Genomic DNA, 23,738 nt, shown 5'->3' with positions numbered 1-23,738 from the left:
AGCCATTTACGGTTCCAGAACCGCTGTGCATGATCCGTGACGACAGCAAAGTCCATGTGCCGAGGTCAATACACTCATTATACCTTGGCACAAGCCAGCCAACACAAGGGTAGTGTTGTCAAGGCTTTAGAAGATAAGGTATGGTCCCACTGTAGCACCTCCAAGGACAGAGATAACGAAATTATTCGTGTCACGGCAGACCTCAAGAAATGCAGCTACCCCCAGAGGGTGTTGGACAGAATTATTAGAGGAGCTGAGTCCACCCGCACTGAGCTGTTCGCCCCTGTGAGCACTGCATACATTCCCTACTATCCGGGCCTTTCAGACCACATTGCACGAATAATTCGGGGGTGCAAGATACACTGTGTGCAACTCCCGGGACGGAGGTTTATACACAGTGATATCTTGTGTCAAAGACCGCCATAACGAAAGAAGCCAACAGTTGGGTGGTATACGAAATTAAATGCCCGGATTGTGGGGTGTGTTATGTAGGTGAGACAGGGCGACGACTGAAAGACCGTCTGGGGGAGCATATGAATGCAATAAAGTCCGCAAACTATGGGAAGTCTGCCGGGGCAGAACACTTCTGGGAGAAGCAACATCAAATCTCCCCAGAGGATGCTGTCATCACGGATCATGCACAGGGGTTCTGGGACCGTAAATGGCTTGAGAGTTTATGTATTGGGGCAGCTAGCAATTCCATTAATAGAGACAAGGGTGTATGCTTACATCCCCTCTTTGAAACCGTTGTTCTTAGGCGAGATGATTGGTTTCAGCTAGCGCGCTCCCGAGCCATTTCCAGTTCTGGTGCATAAATGGGAAATTCCAGCCATATTCCCGAGGAACCATGTGATGAGTGCCGTAGATCTGCTATTTAAGGATGTGCCACACAGCAGAAATATGCTGTTGAGAAAGGAGACCGCTGTCTCCGACGGTATTTTATTAACTGTTTTTATCGCTTTTATCATCATATTTTATTTTATATATTTTTTTTATTTTATTGTAAATTAAATCACATCAGTTTTAGACTACTATATATTTTATTTCATTTCATTTCATTTTATACGCTTGTATTTTATTTTATTGTAAATAAAGTGTTTTAGTTGCAGGATTGAAATTTGTTTATTTGAATACCGGCTGGTGTAAAGTCTAATTGTTCAATATGAATTGTCCCAGCCTTGTAGGCCTATTTGGAGAAGACGTGGCCTGACCATTGCCTTATAGAAGAGGAAAATCACGTCCTTATCCCAGCTCACAAAATTCCTGTATATCATTGACAAGACCCCATGACCTACTCTGGCAGCCTATCTGCACTGCTCAGAAAACTTCATATCTGACTGCACAATTACCCCAAAGTTTCTTTCATTCTCCACTACCCCAAGTGTAACACCACCCAGTTCATACATTTCTCTGGAGTTACTGTTACCCATATGCAGTACCTTGCATTTGTCAATGTTTAAACTTCAGTTGCCACTTTTCAGCCCACTGCCCAACTTTTCCAGATCCTGTTGCTGCAGCATACCATCATTACTGCTATTAACAATCCTTCCAACCTTCGTATCATCTACAAACTTTGACATTAAGCTTGATATATCTTCATCAATATCATTGATAAATATACAGAACAACAATGGGCTCGACACCAAACCCTGAGGGACACCACTAATAACATTAGTCCACGTAGAGCAGCATCCATTGATTACCACTCTGTCTTCTCCCACTCAACCATCCTTTTATCCATTGTAAGAACTTGCCATTAATGCCATACTGCTCCAGTTTGTACAGTAGTCTTCCATGTTGCAACAGTATCAAAAGCTTTTCTGAAATCCAAGAATATGATATCAAAATTATTTTTTGCATCCAAGTTCCTCTGTGACCATGTCATAGCATCCAATCAAATTGGTCAGACAAGACTTCCCCTTAACAAACCCATGCTGTGTCTGAATTACTGTAACAACTGTAGCTGTCTCCGAAAGCTACAGTTGTTACGGTATTTTATTAACTGTTTTTATCGCTTTTATCATCATATTTTATTTTATATATATATTTTTATTTTATTGTAAATTAAATCACATCAGTTTTAGACTACTATATATTTTATTTTATTTTATTTCATTTCATTTCATTTTATACGCTTGTATTTTTAGTTGCAGGATTGAAATTTGTTTATTTGAATACCGGCTGGTGTAAAGTCTAATTGTTCAACAGGCCATGCCTCGAGTACTGCATACAGGTCTGGAAGCCTCATTTTAAGAAGGATGTAGAGTTGCTAGAACAAGTATAGAGAAGGGCAACAAGACTTGTGGGGGGAACAAAAGGGTGCTCTTAGAGAAAGGCTTAAGTTCTGCAAATTGCAGCATCTGGAGACTAGGCAGATGTGAGGCAATCTGATTGAGGTGTGTAAGGCCTTGAATGGATTGAGCAGGTTCGATGCTAATGGGATTCTTCCTCTTGCTCAGATTACAAACCTGAGGGGGCATAGATTCAAACTGAGGAAAGATAGTTGTAAAATAGATGTGCAGAAATTTGCTTTTAGCCAGTGGGTAGTTCATTGCTGGAATAAACATCTATCTGTTGTTGTGGAAGTTGATAGCTTAAATAAATTCAAGGCAGGACTAGAAAAATATTTGGAATGAATGGATCAGTGAAATGGGAAGGTTTTTTTTTTTATTTTTTTGCTGATGCTACATAAGCTTGATTTCTTGCATCATATGCCTCTACTAATGCTATACTCTCAGAAATATCCAAATGCTAAGAGAGGAAAAAGATATAAAGGCTAGCAAGGTAAGGTAGAAATGTAGCACATCAATTTCATCTATTTATAATATCTGGTTTCAAAATTATCAACATTATCTGTGAGATCAGATGAATCTTAATAAACTTTGAATTAATAAACAGAAGATAAACAAATAATTCCATCAAATTTTCATGCAATATTGCAATTCTGTGAAATAATCTCATACTATTTCATTGAATAACTCTGATAAAATAGTTAAAATGGCATTTTTTTCTGGATCAGGAGATTACCAGTTGGTGGACTGTGGTCCATGTTTTTTCACAGACCACACAAGTTAACTGAGCCCAAATCAATAATTTGTATGTAAAGTAATTATTTTAATTTTGCATATTTATGTCTCTTAATCTGACATGTGACATTTAAAAAAATCAATAATGTTGTACTGAATACATCTTTCTTTGCATTACTAATGCTATAAAACTTCTGAAATATGTTTTATTTTATAATACAATCTAATCTAATGATTAAATAAACAACTATTGGAATGAACAGTGTAACTCCTAATGTCACCAAGTTACATGACATAGATATATATATATATTCTATACAGAACATCGTATCTAAGAGTTACAACATTAGAAAATGGTGGTGGAATAATCCTGCTTGTAGGAATTACCTCTATTCTGAAGGGGCATACCAGTCTTACCCAGTCTGCTGACAGATGTGATTCACTGTGCACTTGTGTAATACTTTCAATTAAATATATAACAAAAGTTATCTGGTATTTTTCATTAATGTACACTGTACATTTTAAATATAATTATAATATTACCACTAAGTGTTATATAATACTTCCTAAAAGTACATAAAAATATGTTGTCGTATATCTAATTCATATTTTATTAACTTTATGACAATAAAGGTTCTGGACCACGATGAGTTACAAATGTAACAAATGTTTATATCTGGTTTCAAAATTATTGACATTATCTGTGAGATCAGATGAATCTTAATAAACTCTGAATTAATAAACACAAGATAAACAAATCATTCTGTCAAATTTTCATGCAATATTGCAATTCTGTGAAATAATCTCATACTATTTCAATGAATAACTCTGATCTGTAACTCTGAGTTACAAATGTAACTCATCATATAAAAAAACTAATTGGTGACCCCCCTGTTCTAGCTAATGTAATACTAAAAGCTAGGAAATAAAGAGAATGCTGTGTTCTGGCTGAACAGAAATTTATTCATTTAAAATTTGTAAAAAAAAACATTACAACAGAGCTAATGAAACTGTTTTGTTGTTGTTCCCCCTCCACAGAAAGAATTAACTTTGAACTGCAAACTTTGCACTACAGGTAACAAAATAAAATAAAGTAAAATGGAATACAATGACTAGGGACCTAAATACTACTATAAAAGGTACTCTACCAACTGAAGCAGGACAGGAACACATGCCTTATTATTTCAATAACAAGAATACGCAAAAAAGTTAACTATTATAGCACTGTTCAAAAAAGTAATAGGGGATGAGGTTTTCCATCAACTTCTCAATACTATGTACATATACTGTTCTGAGATTTTTTTTCAAATAAACAAATATTCTTTATTGTAGGGATAATTTAAAAGATAATATACACCTGTAATATATCCTTCACAGCCAGCTTGGCCAGAGGTACGACACTTAAATTTAATCATTCTTTCAGCAGTCTTCACAGTTTCTTCCTATGACATTTCTTCTACAGTTTTTCACAATTTAGTAGGGTGTGTAATACTTTCCTCCTTTTATTAGTAGTTTACTTACAAATTTGTAAAGTCAGTAACTTTTCAGGGGTGATGCATCAGATTCACTATGGCACTGAGGTAGTTTGGACATCTAATTCTTCACTCAGTTGTGCAGTCTGGTGCCAATGGTTAATTTTTGAAATCAACTAGTCTGTGTAAGGAACCTACTAAATCAACTAGTCTGGGTAAGGAACCTACTATCATTTTAACATGCCTTTATATTGCAAAAATGGACAGTTTATGAAACTATGCTACTAAATGCCATAAAATCATAAAGGTGTCTTTTCAATTAGTTTTGAGTTTAAGAGAATTAAATAATTAAAAGATAAAAAAAAAATTAGATGGGTTGAAATAAACTACTGTACCTAACTTCATAAGAGAATTATGATGAGCATGATAAGATCTTTTTAAAAATATTTATAAACAATATTTATCCAAGGAATATGTAAGTATATTTATACTCCTTCCAGAACTAACATCTTTCCAATCCCACAACATGATTAATGCCATGGGGAATAGAAAGATATTGGGAGGGAGCTGGACATTAACACTTCTTTACTACTATATTAGATTTTTAAAGTAACTTTTTTACTAACAAAAGATAGTGAATTTAAAATTGGATATATATTTATGAAGTCATATCTTAGTGGTATCAAAAAGTGTTATCTTAGAAAACTAAGATATTACTGGCATCAAATTTAATCTAAGTTTACAATGTTGAAAGTTACAATAATTACATAAAAATATAAAACAATCAACTGAAATAATTAATTAAAATGAATATAAAACAAACATCTAAAATAATTAGCATTTCAGATTATTTAAAATTAATCTAAAATATTAATTATTTTTAGGAAAATGAGACAGAGCCCAAAGTTACATTTTATTTACTATCAGAAAACTGAATGGTACTTATAAGACTAACCAGTCTTAGAACACACAATTTACAGAAAATATGCCTTGTGGCCTTAACTGAAATCAATCCAACCCAACTTATAACCCTAGAATGAGACAATTTTGGATTAATAACAAGGTTATACAGGCCAAGAGGCAATGTATTACATCCATAAATATGTTCTAAGGTTGGCATGTTGGTTTGCAGGGGACAAATCTCCAAAAAATCCTGGGGGGCTCCAACTAAGACCAACTAACTCAGCCCCACCTGAAAAGACTCTCACTTCAACTGGATCCAAGCTAGATTCTTCAAACTGGTAGCAAAGCAATGTGGCCACTCTCTTGCAACTGATGTCCATCTAGTGAGCATATATATATACATCAAAACAAAGAGAGGAGAGGAAAGGACAGAACGAAAAGACTTTTAATACAGTCCCCCACACACACTCACACACAGCAATTTCTTAAAAATTATTAGTATTAGTTATTAGTAAAGGTGGATTTTAGTCACTGAAACATTATAAAAAAGGCAAACAAATAAGCAAAATAAGAATTCAAAGCAGGATATAATTCTAAAAAGACATTTATACAAAAAACAGTTACATACACAAAATACTATTAGTATTTTGTAATTATTAGTATTAGTTATTAGTAAAGATGGATTTTAGTCACTAAAACATTATAAAAAAGGCAAACAAATAGGCAAAATAAGAATTCAAAGCAGGATATAATTCTAAAAAGATATTTATGCAAAAAACAGTTACATGCACAAAATACTATTGCAAAATTCTTAATGAACAAAAGCAAATAACTGTAGTCATTTCTGTTACACACAGCAGGAATTTCTTTCTTATTTTCAAAACCGAAACTTTTTTTTTTTTGCGGGTGGTTGGTTGGTGGAACAGACTTCCATCCCTTGTCGTGGAAGTTGATAGCCTAAATAAGTTTAAGGCTCAGCTGGACAAATATTTTGAACGAACAGAGGGGTGAAGTGGAAGTGGTTTTTTTTTTTTTTTTTTGGCTGATGCTGCATAAGCTTGCTTTCTTGCATCAAATGCCTCTACTAATGCTAATGCTACCTTCCATCAGAAATAGCATATTTCATGAAGAAAGAAATGTTCTACTTCAACTTGACATGACTGGAGCATACTTAAAACATGATACATTTACAGGATTCACACCAAATTCAACAGAATACCTTTCAAAAGTCTTGGCAATGTTATTTTCTCTAAATCTTGATTAGCAGAGGGCACTGTCACATTTTGCAAGTAATTACTTGCAAAGATTTCACCAATGTCTCATCCCTTTTTTTTTTCAAACAATGTGATGGTATTAGAATTTGAAATGTGAGCAACAGTGAATGAGATCTTTTTGATTGACTTCTTCAGCTCAGCCCATCCTACATTAAGACATATTGAAAATGCATCCTCCTCAAACAAACTGTTGACATGTCTTTCATTTTTTTCAATTTTTTTTTTCCCCCCACAATCAAGTACAGTATAAATCTACATCACCTGCCTATTCAGAATGGGTTCAGGAAGCAATGCAAATTCAGGTGCAATTTCCTGAATATCTAAAGATGTAACAGAGCTTTCAGAAACATTTTCTTGTCAATGGACCCCAGCACTCTCAAAATGCACCATAAATTACATACTTCCACTGTGGAGCAATGAAGAGAAAAGAATTTTAGGAGACCTTGTTTCTAAGGAACCGCATTAATCAGGTTACAATGCTTAATTCCATTTGACTAAAGCATAGAAAAATATTCATATAAGGTTGAGTAAAGGTTATTTGCCTTTTCAAGTACTTTGGATGATGGCAAACGTTATTTTGAGGGCTTACTGCCTTCAGATTTAGGATCTGATTACAATTTGTGATACATCTTCTCACATTAGTTGTCTCATCAATGAAAATCCAAATATTTTTGCTGCTGGTAAACAAAAAAAAAAAAAAAAAATTAACAAGTATCCAGTTAACTCACTTTGAACATGTTCTCTTTCATATTTTTCTAAATATCCCTTCGACGAGGTGTTTCCCAGTTTTCAAAGAAGAATGCTGGCATCAACCAAAGCTTGGCATAAATCAAATGAAAACTAAGATTGCTGGTTGTCAAGTAGGTATGCATACCTATTAGCCATCAGAGCTGCTTTGTGTTTAGAAGCATGCAAATGTTACAATCAATGTACTTCATATGAAAATTCAAAATGACAGTGCCATTAGTATATAATGCATCACTACCAACCAGTTTAACTATTCATGCCCAGGTTTAAGGAAGCAGCCACTCACTTTTGGCATTGCCATTTGCTGTGAAAACCGAAAATGAACTGCTATTGAAGTGAAGGATACTGGACAAAAAAAAAAAAAAAAACAACAAATGCAAAGTAGCAAACAGACAAATCAGCCTAACATTACTCATGCAGTGCAAAATTAAAACTGGCACTAGGCAGTAAAAGCCAATGCAAGCAGGCAACCAGGCTTTTACTATATCAGCTAAAAAAAGTACATATTCACCTATATCCACTCCTATCATACACTTCAAACAGCATGAAAATACCAATTGTCCTTTAAATTTTTGCCAGACAATCAACTTCAACTGTCAGGAAGACAGTTTCTTCTCATCAGTCAACAACAAACTGACCAAATCTTCTTGAAATCCATTCTATTAGTCTTCCCAACAGTAGCTTACATTTATGTTGCTGGTTTTTGTTTCCCCCATTTTATTGTGAAGATTTCACACTCATTCATTCTGCATCCCACAATGCACTTCCCACTGCCCTCAGAGCCCCCTTCTCAGTGTGCTTAGTTTTTCTTTTATTTTTTTTTGTATATATATATATATATATATATATATATGTGTAAACCCCAAACACAAAAGGTATTAGAGCCTACAATACTTAGTATTTTGTGACCTAAAGGTTGAGCTGACAGCAGACACTTGTTGACATCAGACTTGGATTTCTGTGAATTGTAATTTTTGAAAAATTGTGAAAGAAGGTTGTTCCAGAAAACAGAAGTCAAGGGAATAAATGAGGAAGGAAGAAAAATTGGTTTTGTGAGTTCAAAGTTGGACAGTGAATGGATGTTTCAGCACATGTTTAGACTGGTATGGGAAGAGAGAGAGAGAGGAATTACAGATGCCAATCCAGAAAATAGTATCTATAGAAAAAAATTATCTACAGAAAACGCATGCAGCAGATATGAATGTCACAGAGAGTGGAGAGACTTTTTAAGAGATGGGTCATTAATTAACCTGGTTGCTCTCTTCTGAATAGAGTCAAGGAGCCTGAGAGGGATTTTGGTCATCACCCCATATGCAAGAACAATATTCCATGGAAGAGTGCATTTAAGATGTGAACAGAGTCAGTTACTGTTTGGAAGTAACTCAAAGAGAAAAATTAAATTCGGTTTTTTGATGCAAAGGAAGCAATATTTGTGATGTGCTTATGCCAAGAGAGATTAAAAATGATAGTGATCCCCAACAGGAATATGTCATCTTGTCCAGAATCTGAGCATAGGAACAGTATTTGCAAGAAATCAAACAGGGACAAGTTTTAGTAGGATTGAAGTCACCTAAGGTTTCTTTGCCCCACTGAAAAATTACATGGAGATTGTTTTTTAAGGAATTGTGGGGTATATTCAAAAAAGATAAAGTTGTTTGTGCTGGGCAAGGTTTCTCAAACTGAAAGGAGAACTGCCATGTGCTATCATCAGCAAAACTATGGATAGGATTTCCAGTCAATGGAAGGTCATTAATGTACAAGAGGAAAAGCGTGAGAAAAAGAACTGAACATTGAGGAACACCAGAAGAAATAGTGGAGAAATCAGAAAATGACTCTATTGTCAGGGAAACAGGAAACATATTGTGCAAAAAAGGATAGATGGAACATGACCAGGGTATGTCTGCCAGGGGCAAAAGTTGATGACGTCGTAGGGCAGATATCACCCTTTAAGGGCAAAGGGTAATATTATTGTACACATTGGCACTAACGATATTAAGAGTAGGAGACAGGCAGAATTACTTAACAAGTGCAAGACAATGCTGAAAAAAAGCCATGAGTTAGGGTTGAATTTGAACATGTCTGCAATTCTGCCCAGACACGATAGGAGGCAGTACATGATGAGAGCCTTGTCGATCAATTCGGCCCTGGAGAGATAGTTAATAAATTCGATGAGCTTGAAGTGCTAGTCAAGACATCAAAGGCAGATATTGTTGGGATATCAGAGACATGGTGCCACACAGACATAAGTGCAGAACTGGAATTTGAGGAGTACAATGTGTACAGAAAGGATAGACAGGGGAGGAGGAGTTATGCTGTTAGTTAAAAAACACAAAAAATCTAAGGAAGTGCATCCAATTGATGTTGGTGGACAATGCAATGTTGAGTCTGTTTGGTGTGACATAAGCACTGGGAAAGGAAAAATGAGAGTAGGTGTGTGTTATGGGCCTAATGAATCTGATGAGTATAATGAGCAATTGTGCAGAGAAATAGAGTGGGCCAGTAAATCAGAATGTCTTATAATGGGGAATTTTAACTTTCCAGATATTGACTGGAACTTGTGGATTGCTCAACGCACTAGCAACTTTTGTGGATTTATTGGATGACTGTTTTCTACAGGAACATGTTCGAGAAGCAACCAGAGGGAGTAATACTTTGATTTGATTATCAGCAGTGATTACTCCTGCATTAAGAATTTACAGATAAAGGAACCACCGGGTGACAGTGATCACAATGTACTGATGAGGGAATTACTTAAGGATGTAACCTACCATCAAGGGTAAAGGGAAGGGCTTTTGCTTTCGTAAAGGTGACTACGAGGGTCTCAGACAGTTTTTAAATTCTGTTGTTGTTGTTGTTATTTTAGTTTTTAGGAGCATTAGCAACTAAGGCCATATTGCTCCGAGATATGCGGTGGTCATTCCCTGACCTTTCTGCATCCTCCGTATTTGGTGGTGACGGGCTCGAACCCCGGTCTAATCAAGAAGCGTGTGCTATGCACTGCTGCTCCTTCCCACCTGGCTACAGAGGTGCCTTTTTTTTTTTTTTTTTTTTTTAAATTCTGTACAATGGGGATCAACTGATAATGTTACCAACAATGAATTCTAAATGGGAAGCCTTCAGGGACTTAATTTTGGAGGCTACTAGGCTTTTCATTGCAACTAAGAAATACTGTTCAAGGTTTAGACCTAAATGGATATCAGATGAACTAATGAGGCTTGTGGCAGAGAAGAAAAATGTATGGGATGCATATAAAGTATTAGGTGACACAGAAGCCTACGGCAGACATAAACTAATCTGTAATCAAGTCACAAAGGATGTTAGGCAGGCAAAGGCAAATTACGAGAAATCCTTGGCAAAGGATACAAAGAAAAACAGCAAAGAGTTCTTTACTTATTAACTCCAGAAGGAAAGGGATGAATCAGATTCGACCACTTAACATAGATGGGTTGACTATTAATGATCATGCTCAGGTAGCTGATAAACTGTATGAGTATTTTGCATCTACATTCACACACGAGGAGTTATTCAATGAGGGGAGTGCCAGAAGTTTATCAAACTCTAACAGGGAGCTAAGTGATTTTGTAATACACTCAGGGAAGTGGAAAAGACCTGGGGGTAATTGTGCAGTCAAATATAGTTTGCTGAGCAGTGCAGAAAATGGCTGCCAGGGAAGGTCATGGAGTCTTGTCAATGATATATAGGAATTTTGCTAGCAGGGACAGGGAGGTGATTATCCTATTATACAAGGCAATGGTCAGGCCACTCCCAGAGTACTGTATACAGGTCTGGAGGCCTCATTTTTGGAAGGATGTAAAGTTGCTAGAATGAGTACAAAGAAGGGCAACAAGATTGGTGAGGGGAACAAAGGGGTGCTCTTACCAAGAAATGCTTAAGTTCTGCAAATTGCAGTGCCTAGAGAATAGACACCTGTGAGGTGATCTGATTGAGGTGTATAAGGCCTTGAATGGGTTGAGCAAGCTGAATGCTGATGGGATTCTTCCTCTTGCTCAGATTAAGAACCTGAGGGAGCACAAAATGAGGAAAGACAGTTGTAGAATAATGTGCGGTTATTTTTATTTGTTGTTATTTGGTTTTTAGGAGCATTAGAAACTAAGGCTATATTGCTCCGGGGATATGCAGTGGTCATTTTCTGACCTTTCCGCATCCTCTGTATTTGGTGGTGATGGGCTCGAACCCCGGTCTAATCAAGAAGCGTGTGCTACGCACTGCTGCTCCTTCCCCTCTGGCTACGGAGGCGCCTGAATAATGTGCGGAAATTTGCCTTTAGCCAGCAAGTTGTTGATTGGTGGAACAGACTTCCATCTTTTGTTGTGGAAATTGATAGCCTAAATAAATTTAAGGCCGAGCTGGACAAGCATTTGGAATGAATGGAGGGGTGAAATGGGAGAGGTTTTTTTGGCTGATGCTGTATAAGCTTGCTTTCTTGCATCGTATGCCTCTACTAATGCTAATGCTAAACTAGGTGGAAGGATGGGATTAGTGAAAGTTTGGGCGTGACAATTTGTGATGCTGCTTGTATAGCACATGATCTAGGTAGTTGGAGGAATTTGTTGGTCACCACAACAGCTCATCAGGGAACTATGTGACTGGAAGAAGAAGAAGAATCCAAGGCTATTTGCCAACTAAATGAAATTATCTTTGCACCTATTAGGATCCTTGTGTTCTTCACTTTTTATATCTCCAACATTGTTTTCTCTAATTAGCTATATTAATAATAGTGTTTTTCTTGTTCACACCATCAGGGACATTCCTAGGGTATGTAACACCCAGATGCCAATTGAAATTGGCCCACCCCCCCCTTTAAAATTGTCTTCATATTTGTTTGTAACTTTCAGGTTTTAGGAGCCCCTTGAACATTGGCACCTGGGTGAAATGTACCCCTTGCACCCTCGGGACAGCCCATTATCATATATGAAAATTATCATAATTTTCATATATGATAATGCTCTTCTGCATAGGGTGCAGACATTTGACAAATTCCTTAAAGGTGAGAACATTCTCTGAATGAAGTGATCAGCCAGATTTCTAAACCTGAATACAACTGAGCACATCTCAGATGCTTTAAGGACATTATTTTAATTTAAAAACATGAAAATAGATGTAAACATTGTAAATGCACAAAGCAAACATAACTGTGAGCAAATTCCATTCTTTTCTGGAAAAAGCTAATTAAATGTAGAAACTATACACACACCAGTTGTTGAAACTTTCAGGTATATAACAAAATCATCATTTTTAAAATGTATCTAGACATGTCAATGCAAGTGACATTTCATACACTTTGTACAAGCATTCATACAGTGTTGTACCACAATTGGACAGCTATCTCAAACAAGTTTATTATATCCATTTCAATGATTAAAATAATTGTCACAGCTGTCTCCTAACATTTTTTATCATTAATAATTCTTTATCCACTAAAGGCATGAAAAACATTTGTGCTACAGGTTGGCTGGAGTACATATGAGAATTCTTTAATACAATATCAATGTTCAGAGAAAGAATAGAGCCCATCCTTGCAAATCTTTCTTTACAAATCTAGCACTTGAATTTTTTTTTCTTCAGGGATAGCCATTAACTAAAATGACAGTATTCATCAACAAATACTGTTTTGTTGATGTACTGTTTCTGTTTGACTCAATTTCAGTTATTCATTAGAACACATTCCTGTTTCAAGCTGTAGTTAAATTACGCATATACATTATTGGCTTCCAATTACATAGAGAGAGAGAGAGAGAGAGAGATCTACTAAATCACCCAATGAAGAACTGAAGGGTCTGGAATAGTACTTTTAGCTGGGGTGAGTTGCCATTACAGTTACTAGAATTTGGTGGATTTGTGCAAGCCAGATAGCTTAGGCATAGAAATATTTCACACCTTGTCTTTAAAGCTTTCCTTTGTTTTTAATGCACTGTTTGAGCTTAAATGACATCCAAAGGGAAGAACTGGACCAAATGGTATCCTTCATAATATTTTTGAAATCTATTTCATGACACAGTCTACAGTTTGTCTTCCATCATTCTTCTCACAGAAAACCAATTTAACTTGGTAAACAATGCCATCTCTGAAGCTAAGACCAATGGGCCAAATATTCTCTTTATTTATGAGCAGAGATCCAATCTTGAAACCGATTCCTACCTAGAGAGAGTGTGTGGCACACGCACACAGCCCTCTAACATCAAGGAAAGGAACCACTATCATGATTGTCAGTTGGTCAAAGGGGGCATCATGATGAACTACTGACCTCCACATCTGAGGGAAGGTGTGGGGCTAAGGTCTTCAGCCCTAGGAGATGTTTTCAGAAGTGCCATAGACACTGAATTCACTTTCATATATGATAATGCTCTTCTGCATAGGGTGCAGACATTTGACAAATTCCTTAAAGGTGGGAATATTCTCTGAATGAAGTGACCAGCCAGATTTCCAAACCTGAATACAACTGAGCACATCTCAGATGCTTTAAGTACAAGAATTTTTATAGGAGCTCAGTTCTGTGGTAGAATCATAATTATGATTCTACCACATTTCTTTTCAAACTCAACACAACCGATAGAATTCCATCATATATATATATATATCTTCTTTTTTTCCTCCTCATATTTCAGATTTTGCACTTTTAATTTATCTTTTGGATACTAACATGTCATGTGAACAAAAAATAATTCGCTAATTACAGCAAAGCATCTGATATTCAAAATAAAACCAAACAGGAAATGTAAGTGTTTTTCAGACCTATTTGGTATACAGCATGTAATGGAAGTGTGTATCAAAAACGAATAAAAGAAATAAATGGGATATGTTCTACACGCCAAAAAAAAAAAAAAAAAAAAAAGCTCCTATAAACATATGGTCAAAAATGCATCATTTTGAACTAAATGTATAAAAGTTATTTCACAAGAGTTTAAAGTAGAGTTCCTGCAGTTTAATGCAGGCTTTGGTTCATTGCAATTTATGTTCATTGAAGAACATGTTCAAAAATTCTTGCAGTGGGTCTGAATTGGTGTCATAAGTAGTTTGAATTTGTGCTAGAATTCAGTAAGGCCCAGAATGTCTGTTACATATGCCAATCTTTGTAAATAGCCCTACTGAAAATAATCTGGAGGATTCATGGTGACTGCAATGGCCAAGAAACAGGGCCATCTAAGCCTATTCAATGCAAGAGAAAAGACAGCATCAAGGTAGACCTTTGCCTGTTAGCTGAAATGCTGGTGCTCTATCATAAATCCACATATGACCTCTAACTGCACACTTCACAGCAATCTAGGTAAAAAAGGAATCCTTGGTCAATCAGTTGCATAACTGGCCAAGGAACACAAGGGCTGATGAACCAATTGTCACCAACAACACAGCACCAAACATTAACAGAAAATGTGTCTCAAATGTTCACCAACACAAGGATCTTCCTGCTGCCACAACTGTTACCATTGGAAATAATTTGCTTGGCCTCTGTACTTAAGACTTTTCATGAAAGGGATATTGATGCTAATTAGCGAAGAGCATGCCATTCTTCATTAACCGGCTAATACTAATTCTTCGCTGAAGAATTAATATCAGTATCAGCAAAATGAAGTAAGGGCATGTTTATACAGCAACAGGAGAAAAAAACATAAAAAAAAAAAAAAAAAAAACTGCCTACTTCACTATCCCTTCTAATAATTTGCCTAATCCTCCCTTAAATTTGTTTAAACTTTCTACCTCCACAATGCTGACTGAAAGTTTATTTCAATAATCATTCACATGGAATGATTAATCCATCAATTTGATGTTCAATATCCCAACTGCAGGTGTGCAGATGCATTTTGAACTGCACAGGATGAACATGGTCTAGAACCCCAGGGGCTCACATCTGGTGAGTATGGGCTTGGCACACACAGGGTCCTGAGCTGGATATCATCATTCTTCTCTTTCTTGATGATTCCCTTCTACTTCTCTCTCTCAGGGTAACTCGGGAATTTTTTTTTTTTTTTTTGTGCAGCATAAGCCTCAGGCTTCCTTGCACTATATGGCTAGTAATAATAATAATAAAGGGATGAACTTGGTCACTTTTCCTCAAATGTCTATTTATGGACTCAAACTTATTTGTTATCATGAAAGTTTTATTGGTACAGGAACCTTGATTCAATAGCATTTCCTCAAGCCTGGCTACGCACAAGGTGCCAGGTCTGGTCTTAAAAGTTCAGGTGGAGCACAGGTGTGAAAATTAACATTAGGGACAAAAAGGAATTCCTGCCTGATTGCACCCCATCACCACATTGGGATTTGGGGCCCTGGGTACACTGTCCCTCTCCTCCTCCACCAAAGGACCAGTTCTGTGAGGTGCATATTTGCACATATTCAAGAAAGCTAAAAAAATCAACAGGAGGCATGCAAAAGCCCTGAAGATTTTATCAAATAAGATAGAACATAACATTTTTATAACTGTGCAGCAGTTATCACATGTGACGTTAATGCTGTGTTTCATATATTTACATCTAAATTTATGCATGACCACTTCAAACAACTGCTGTGGAATACCTTGGACGCAATTATTTCAAAATAAAGCATTTTCAGCTATGCATTCATAGAACTTTTTTTTTTCTTATTCTGAACCCTAGAATACATCCCTGATTTTAAAGTGCACACTTCTATTACATCCTGAATAGCATGAATAAAGCCTTGATATACGCATGCATTTAAATTATGAAATTTCATTTCTCACATCTGCTAGCATTTCAAATAATGCATAAATTTTAATAAATACTTACTTGGGGGACGGTATATTTCCATGGTTGGCTTTGAAGATTTATTGGATATTCCTACTCGCTTAGCCAATTTAGCAGTTTCTTGGCGACGAACCGCATCATCTTTGAACTAGATGTCATATAACAGAAAGTGTTTTATTATCTTAAATAGAACTAAGTATTTCCATTATAAAAATACTTTATAATCTTTAAATTTCGCCGATATGATTTGTTTCAAAACTACAATATAAAATATTCAATGAACTTAAAAACAGAAACACAAATCTGTAAATGCTAATTCACAAGAATACAGAATATTACTAGAAAAGAATGCTACATTAGTAAGAGTACATCAGATAATATGCAAATATCAAAAACTGATATTTGCATATTATACAATATTTAATTTTTAAAAAATTAAGATAATCCTACAAATTTGGTAAAATCACAATCTCTCACAATTCCACCTCTGGGGTGGTGGTAGCCCCAAATCTCTTCTTAAATCTCTGAACACTGTTCAAAAGAGGGTGATCAGGTGATCAATGATTCCTCTCTTAAAAACTTACTCCAATCTTTATCAAAGACTTTCAGTTTCTGCTGCCAACCTTTTCTAAAGATTCTTCTGAATTGGTATCTGTAATTTCATTGCTTTCTTCTATACCAGTGCAAACACATGCGGCAACCAGTTAACATACATTCAGAGTTCAATTCAAAACTTGTCAAGCTAGCTAACTTTTCCTCATTTATCCATTTCCAAAAAATAACAAGCTACAGAAATTCAAGTTTAATATTAACAAGTATTGGTTATCCATATAAATTTATCAGTGATAAACTGAATATATACTGAAATGGCAATGTCACATCTACAGCTGCATAGATTGATACATAGATTGATGGAAGACATCTCTAGTAATAATTTATGGCCTGTGAAGATAATATGTGCCTATAACATTACCTCAACCAATTCTGAACATGGAAAATGCACAATAAAAATTGCATTTTCCACATTCAAGCAATTGACTCAATGGCATAGATGGGCCATGCTCTACCAAATAAGATCCAGGAAAATACCTCTAGAATACAGCAAAAACTATCGCAATGGTTTGCACATAATATAATATGTTAGAGTAGCAGATGATCACACAATCTCTCAACACTTTCTGCATTATAAAGAACATATAACATATGTTCTTTATAATGAGGTAATGTTATAGGAACATATAACATAAGGAAATGCCTAAATTATGAGAATGATCACCAAAACTAAAACACCAGAAAACAAATGTTTGCTGGTGTTTAGGTTTGGCAATTAATTTTTTAGTTTAAACAAGATTTCCCCTTAACAAACCCAGGTATAATTGCTGTATAATTGTCTGAAGTATAATTACGCCCTTGACTAGATGATCCTGCATTACTTCCTTTACCAGTGACTGCATTATTTTCCCTGAAACAGCAGTTAAACACAGGTTTACAATTATTCGTGTTACTTTTGATCCTCCCCCCTTTGTGAATTGGGGATACACTTGCACATTTCCAGTTCGCGAGGGCCTTCCCTGAATCCAAGGATGCTCTCATAATTATGACTAAGGGTTTGCTTACTTCCTTTGCTGCCTTTCTTAATATAACTAGATAGTTCCCATCCACCCCAGGTGCCTTTCTTATGTTTAACTTCAACAATTTCTCTTCCATTTTCCTCTTAGTTATTACAAAATCATTAACTTCCTGTTAGAGTTTGATAAACTTCTGGCCTCCACTTCCCTAGAGAATTCCTCGTGTCATAGTAGATGCAAAACACTCATTCAGTTTGTCAGCTACCTGAGCAGGATCATCAACAGTCAAACCATTGATACTCATATGCAACCCCAAGGTGGTTGCAGAAGTTTATATCTTTATTGTAATGGCTTTAGAACAGTCTAAATACCACCATCGCTGTTAACAATAAGCTCTGTGCTTTTCTGTGAGAGTATATCAATTCCAAAATGTTTGGAAATGATTTGTATCATAAAATTGTGGCAATTCTGATGTAATAATAATAGTATTTGCCATATAGCACAAGAAAGCTGCAGGCTTTTGCTGCACTGGCAAAAAAAAAAAAAAAAAACCCAACCAACCAGTAGATAAGAAAACACAAATTATATGGTTTCCTCCTCACACAGGCAAGTATCTAGTTGATCTTTGAATTTATTCAAACTGTCAGCCTCAACTACCTGGGAGGGTAACTTGTTCCAGCAATTAACGACTCACTGGCTAAAAGAAATCTTCCTACAATCTAATCTAAACCTAAAGCCCCGTAATTTGAATTTATGACCCCTAGTTCTGGAATTCTTTATAACAGTGAGAATTGCACCTTCATTAATTTTACTAATCCCTTTCAGAGCCTCGTAAACCTCAATCAGGTCACCTCTGAGGTGGCGCCTTCGTAGCCAGGTGGGCAGGAGCAGCAATGCATAGCATACGCTTCTTGATTAGACCGGCATGTGAGCCTGTGACCACCAAATACGGAGGATGCGGAAAGGGCAGGGAATGACCACCGCATATCCCCGGAGCAATATGGCATTAGTTGCTAATGTTCCTAAAAACCAAATAACAACAACAAACCTCTGAGGTGCCTGCTTGTCAAGCTCTGTAGCACTACACTGCTCTCAACCTTACATTTAAGACAAATAACATTTCTCATAAATGAGAAGTACGTTGCTATTAATTTTAAATGCAGGTCATTACCCGATGGCTGTTTGTTACTCTTAAACATAGAATTACTGAGCACTGAGCAGAAACAATGTTTATCATTTCTAATATATAGAAGTATATATACAGTATGCATAGTTAGTCAGTTTGGGAAAGACAGATATATAGATATTTTGGCTCTTTACTGGAGTGGAATGGAAATATATGAGGCAGAAATATATCTGTTGCAACATGTTTAGTAACTCATCTAGACACAGTAATGTGTGAATCACACATGTATCTGCAGTAAGCCTGAATTAGTGCACATTAAACTGATGTTTTGTGTGTTTTATTGCATTTTAAAATGAGTGATTTTACTAGGAAGTGAATTAGCAATCAAATTTTGTCTACCAGTGTATGTTTCAAATTAGGAAAATGGGAAACAGATAACAAATTCATGAAATGCTAAAAACAGCTCTTAAAAAAGATGTGTGTCATTTCAAGGCTTTTCATTGGTTTGTAAAGTTTAAAGGGCAACTTGTCTGTTGAAGATGATCCCCGCTCTAGTCACCCTTCAACTTCAAAAACCAATGATTCAATCACTCATGTTCATAATCCGATCAGGAGTTATCAATATTTAACTATCTGTGAAGTTACTAGTGAAACTGGCACGTGTCAATCAATTTTATCACAAGATTTAGCAACGTGATATATTTCAGCCAAGTTTGTGGCTCATATCCTCAGTGACGGTCAAAGAGCTCTCATGTCAGTATCTTTATCAATGTGCTGTTGCTGCTGTACCACACTGTTTCTTCCATCGTTCCTTGTGATGAACCATGGGTGTACGGCTATGACTCAGAAACAAAGGACCAGCCCTTTCACTGAAAGACTCCATCTTCTCCAAGGACCATGCATATTGTTTGTTTTTTTTTTTTTTCATTTTTTTTGACTCCCAGGACACTACTAATAATGAACATAGTCAAACAGTGAACTAAGAATGCTACAAAACAGCTCTCTGGAAATTACACGATACTGTTCAGAGAAATGGGAGCAAAGTATGTTTCAGAGAACTGGCACTTGCATCATGACAATGCCTCTTGCACACAGTGCTTTGTTGTGAATGTTTCCTGGCTACCATGTGTACTCAAACCTGTGTACTCAAACGCTGAGGTCTATAATGTCATGTGTACTCAAACGCTGAGGTCTATAATATCCTCTGCTAGATACTCACTTCGGGTATGCAGTGATGGATTTAGGTAGTTTGGGGGCCCTGGCACACAAATACTGAAAGCTAAAAAACTTCTTATAGTAACTGCATTGGTAATGTATGTGGGTGGGGGACACTATCCAGAATCTTTGGAGCCCTGGAGCTACAGCACCCCCAGTAAATCCATGCTTACTAGTTTACTACTAATGTTTTGATGCACATTCCATCACTGTGGTCCCTAACTGCTATACAGGATTTAGCTCCCTGGGACATCATTTTTTTCCCCAAGCTTAAAGTACTTAAAAGGTCACAATTTTCAACAATTGACAAATTATTTCAAACACAACAGATACTACTGGCAACTCCAAAAGAAGTCAAGAATGCTTCCAGGATTGGCAGAATCCTTGCATGTGGTGTTTATACCATGCAAGGAGACTACCTCAAAGGAGGTCATCCTAATCAGATGGTAAGCTTCATCGCTTCTGAAATATTAGGTTCGGCCCTCCTACACTTTGTATTTTAGCCCAGCAGTGTAACACATAAAAAAGAAGGGAATAAAAAATTTATTTTATTAATGATGAAACTTGCATCTCAATCAAAGCGTTCTAATCTAATAATAACTGCTACGATGACAAGTCAAAATACTAGCAACCAAGCTACAGCATCATCTGGAACTGAATAAAAAGGTGGTGGTGGCAACAGGAATCAAGGTTGTTGTTGTTATTTGGTTTTTAGGAGCATTAGCAACTAAAGCCATATTGCTCCGGGGATATGTGGTGGTCATTCCCTGACCTTTCCACATCCTCCGTATGTGGTGGTCACAGGCTTGAACCCCGGTCTAAATTAAGAAGCGTGTGCTTCGCACTGCTGCTCCTGCTCACCTGGCTACAGAGGCGCCTAGGAATCAAGGTACAAGAAACTCATCAAGTGAAAAAATAAAATAAAACAAAAATAAGGATGCATGGCAAACTTTACTACACTTGTTCTTTTGAACTTGTAAAGAAAATTTTAAAGCTAGAATTATCTTAGACAAGCAAGTATCTTGGCTAACGGCTCACTTTCATTCATTTTTTTTTTTTTTTTTTAATTTTTTAACAAACAGCTCAGAAATTGCATTTAAAGGAAGTATAAACTTATTGGGACAAATAAATTATGGAACACAATTTTCTTAATAATATTTACGAAATATATATTGTGTTATAATAATTATTATAAATGAATGAACAGCAATAATACTTGTCAAAAGGGACAACTGTATACAGTACATTCTTGAGGGGGGGGGGCTAAACAATTAAGTTTATTGTTATTCTGACAATAAACTGTTGTTAGGAGTCCCCACCAGCCAAATGAACACAATTCCCACATTTTAAACCTATTAAAATCTTTTAATAATTAAATTATAAATTCTAATCAGTGGCTTTATGGAAATTTTAAATTTAATTATAGAAACGTTTGTGCCATAAAGTTAATGCGGTTTGCTTACAACACAGTAAGTGACATATATAACTTTTTCGCCAAACATTATTAATTAACCATTCTCACGATATCTTTTTATTTCTATTTTATTGTTAATTAATGTATCCTAATGTACATGGTCCATCTCCTCGAAATTCGAGTGTGTTTATAATGGCGAAGTAGTCATTAAGTGGTGAAATAATATTTCAGAGTATGTATACTCAATAAAAAATAAATAAAAAAAAACTGAGGTGGCTATTTTCAAATAATTCTGACATTTCACTAACATGTCAAGAATTTAACCTTTAACAAAAAAATATTCAAAGTCATTTCTTCAAAATAACATTAAATTCCTCCGTTTACATATCACAAGTTAAGTAAACAAAGTTGTAACAGGAAACCACTAACATAAAATTACCGGAAGTCAAAAAACGCACCCTTTCACGATATCCTTAGTCTTAGTGACTTATATACTACCTATTACATGGAAATAAGACCACTTTGTAAGACATTAAAATATACTTTACAAAAGCAGGAAATTTGTGTTTCTGTACTTTTGTTACACACACAGAAGTCGCCTATATTAGTTTTAATTAAGACGTGCGCAATTTTTCCGTTTTTATTGACCTAGTGAATAGCAGACGCTTTTAATACTGAAGCAAAAAAAAAAAAAAAAACTTTAAAAATTATACAATACATAAAAAAAATCTAAAAATTATATTTTAACTGAAACTTAAAATAACTTACATGGTTTTCAAACATTCCTCAGCACACGTTGGTTTGTAACAGCATGAAATATTAGAAGAAATGGCCAGAATACAGAAACCGAAACTAACCGTGTGATAGGATGGGCAGAATCACGTGGCCTGCGGTCAGGATGTCCTCTTCCTCTTGGCAACTTTGGTTGACCAGCGTACAGTGAGTTACTGCTTAAAGGTTAGGTTGGTTCCTTTTGGGTTTTAGGAGCATGGGCAACTAAGGCCATGTTGCACCGTGTAGATTGCGTGTGTTTTAAGGTCGATTTTATGATTTGATGGAAAACCCGAGTTTCTGGGAGAAAAACCAGACTACCCTCACCTGACACCAACTAACTCAGCCACATTGGGAAAAAGGCCCATAAAAATTCCTACCGTCATTGACGGGATTCAAACTCAGGTCTTTTCCTCCCGGTGTGAGGAGGACAGCGATGCTACCAACTGCGCTACCCAGGAGGGCCTTAGAGGTCAGCCCGTTCTTCATTAGCGTCACATGGTTGCAATACCAACAATATCGATACAACAACAGTTGAAAGACTGTTGTGGAAAGACTGCTGTTGTTGCGTGACTTATGAGACGCAGTGTGTTAGTGTTTAAGCGCAAAAGCTAATAAGGCAATGAGGCGGCATATTGTGTGAATTCTTAGGTGTTTGCTGGATGAAAAACCTGAATTTCCAGGTGAAAACTATGCGACTTTCATCTGGGACTAACTCGGCCACGTTATGAAAAAGTCCAATTAATTGCAATTCACCATCCTTTCATCTGGTGTGATAGCATGGTGAATAATAACAACGGTACTACCGGCAAGGACCAGACACAACATAACTATCTGTATTCTATTGCCTGTCTTGCTGGATGAAATTAGTTCACATTGTAAATGAGTTATTCGGCCTCGGTGGAAAAATTCAAAGTTTTTCATCCAGCAAAATAGGAAATCGAACCATACTACTCGGACAATCAAAACTGGCTAAGACGTCGCCATCTTAAAGGTGAAGAGATTGAAGCCGGAATAGCTCTTCTGGACTCATGACAAGACCATCCTTTTTAATACTTTAAAATTATATAAGTTATTTTAAACTTTATGTTTATATAGTTTTCTAAGTTTTAAGTCTTCGTTTTCAAACGCAAAGAACGTTCTCAAACCGTAGTTTGTTCCAGTAAGGCAGAATGGCATTATTTTCTTGGAAGAGGGAGTTTCATCTTTAATCACAAGAGAGACAGAGAGCACGTTTAAAAAAAAATCTTTCCTTCTTGCTGTTGGTTCCTTCCTTCTCTAAGCCAGCAGATTGGCAAATATCCGCTTGGAAAAATGCCCATAATAAATGAATTACTGCGGATAACAAACTTGGAAACAAAATGGCCGATTTTTTGTCAACTTGTCAAAAAGAAGATGAAAACCAAGGAGCGGTCTTACACTAGCTGCAATCAACTGGCGCTCAAGATAAACCATGAAATCGGAATTCCCAAAATCACAAAGGCAGATTGAGATAGGGC

At 36.2% G+C, this 23,738-nt stretch overlaps 1 protein-coding gene across 2 annotated transcripts in view; it reads right to left on the bottom strand.

Annotated features, from left to right (window-relative positions):
* The window catches only part of LOC150076831 (MIF4G domain-containing protein), a 117,861-nt gene that overhangs the window by 33,844 nt on the left and 60,279 nt on the right, over positions 1-23,738 (bottom strand). For both annotated transcript variants that reach the window (XM_090386208.1, XM_090386209.1), the window contains exon 3: positions 16,188-16,293. In XM_090386208.1, coding sequence (XP_090242334.1) covers positions 16,188-16,293 — 106 coding nt within the window. The remainder of the gene's footprint in view (positions 1-16,187; positions 16,294-23,738) is intronic.

Source organism: Mastigoproctus giganteus, chromosome 12 (genome assembly GCF_048544385.1).
Source record: "Mastigoproctus giganteus isolate SK-2022 chromosome 12, ASM4854438v1, whole genome shotgun sequence".
NCBI lineage: Eukaryota > Metazoa > Arthropoda > Arachnida > Uropygi > Thelyphonidae > Mastigoproctus > Mastigoproctus giganteus.
This window is presented reverse-complemented; position numbering and strand designations above follow the sequence as displayed.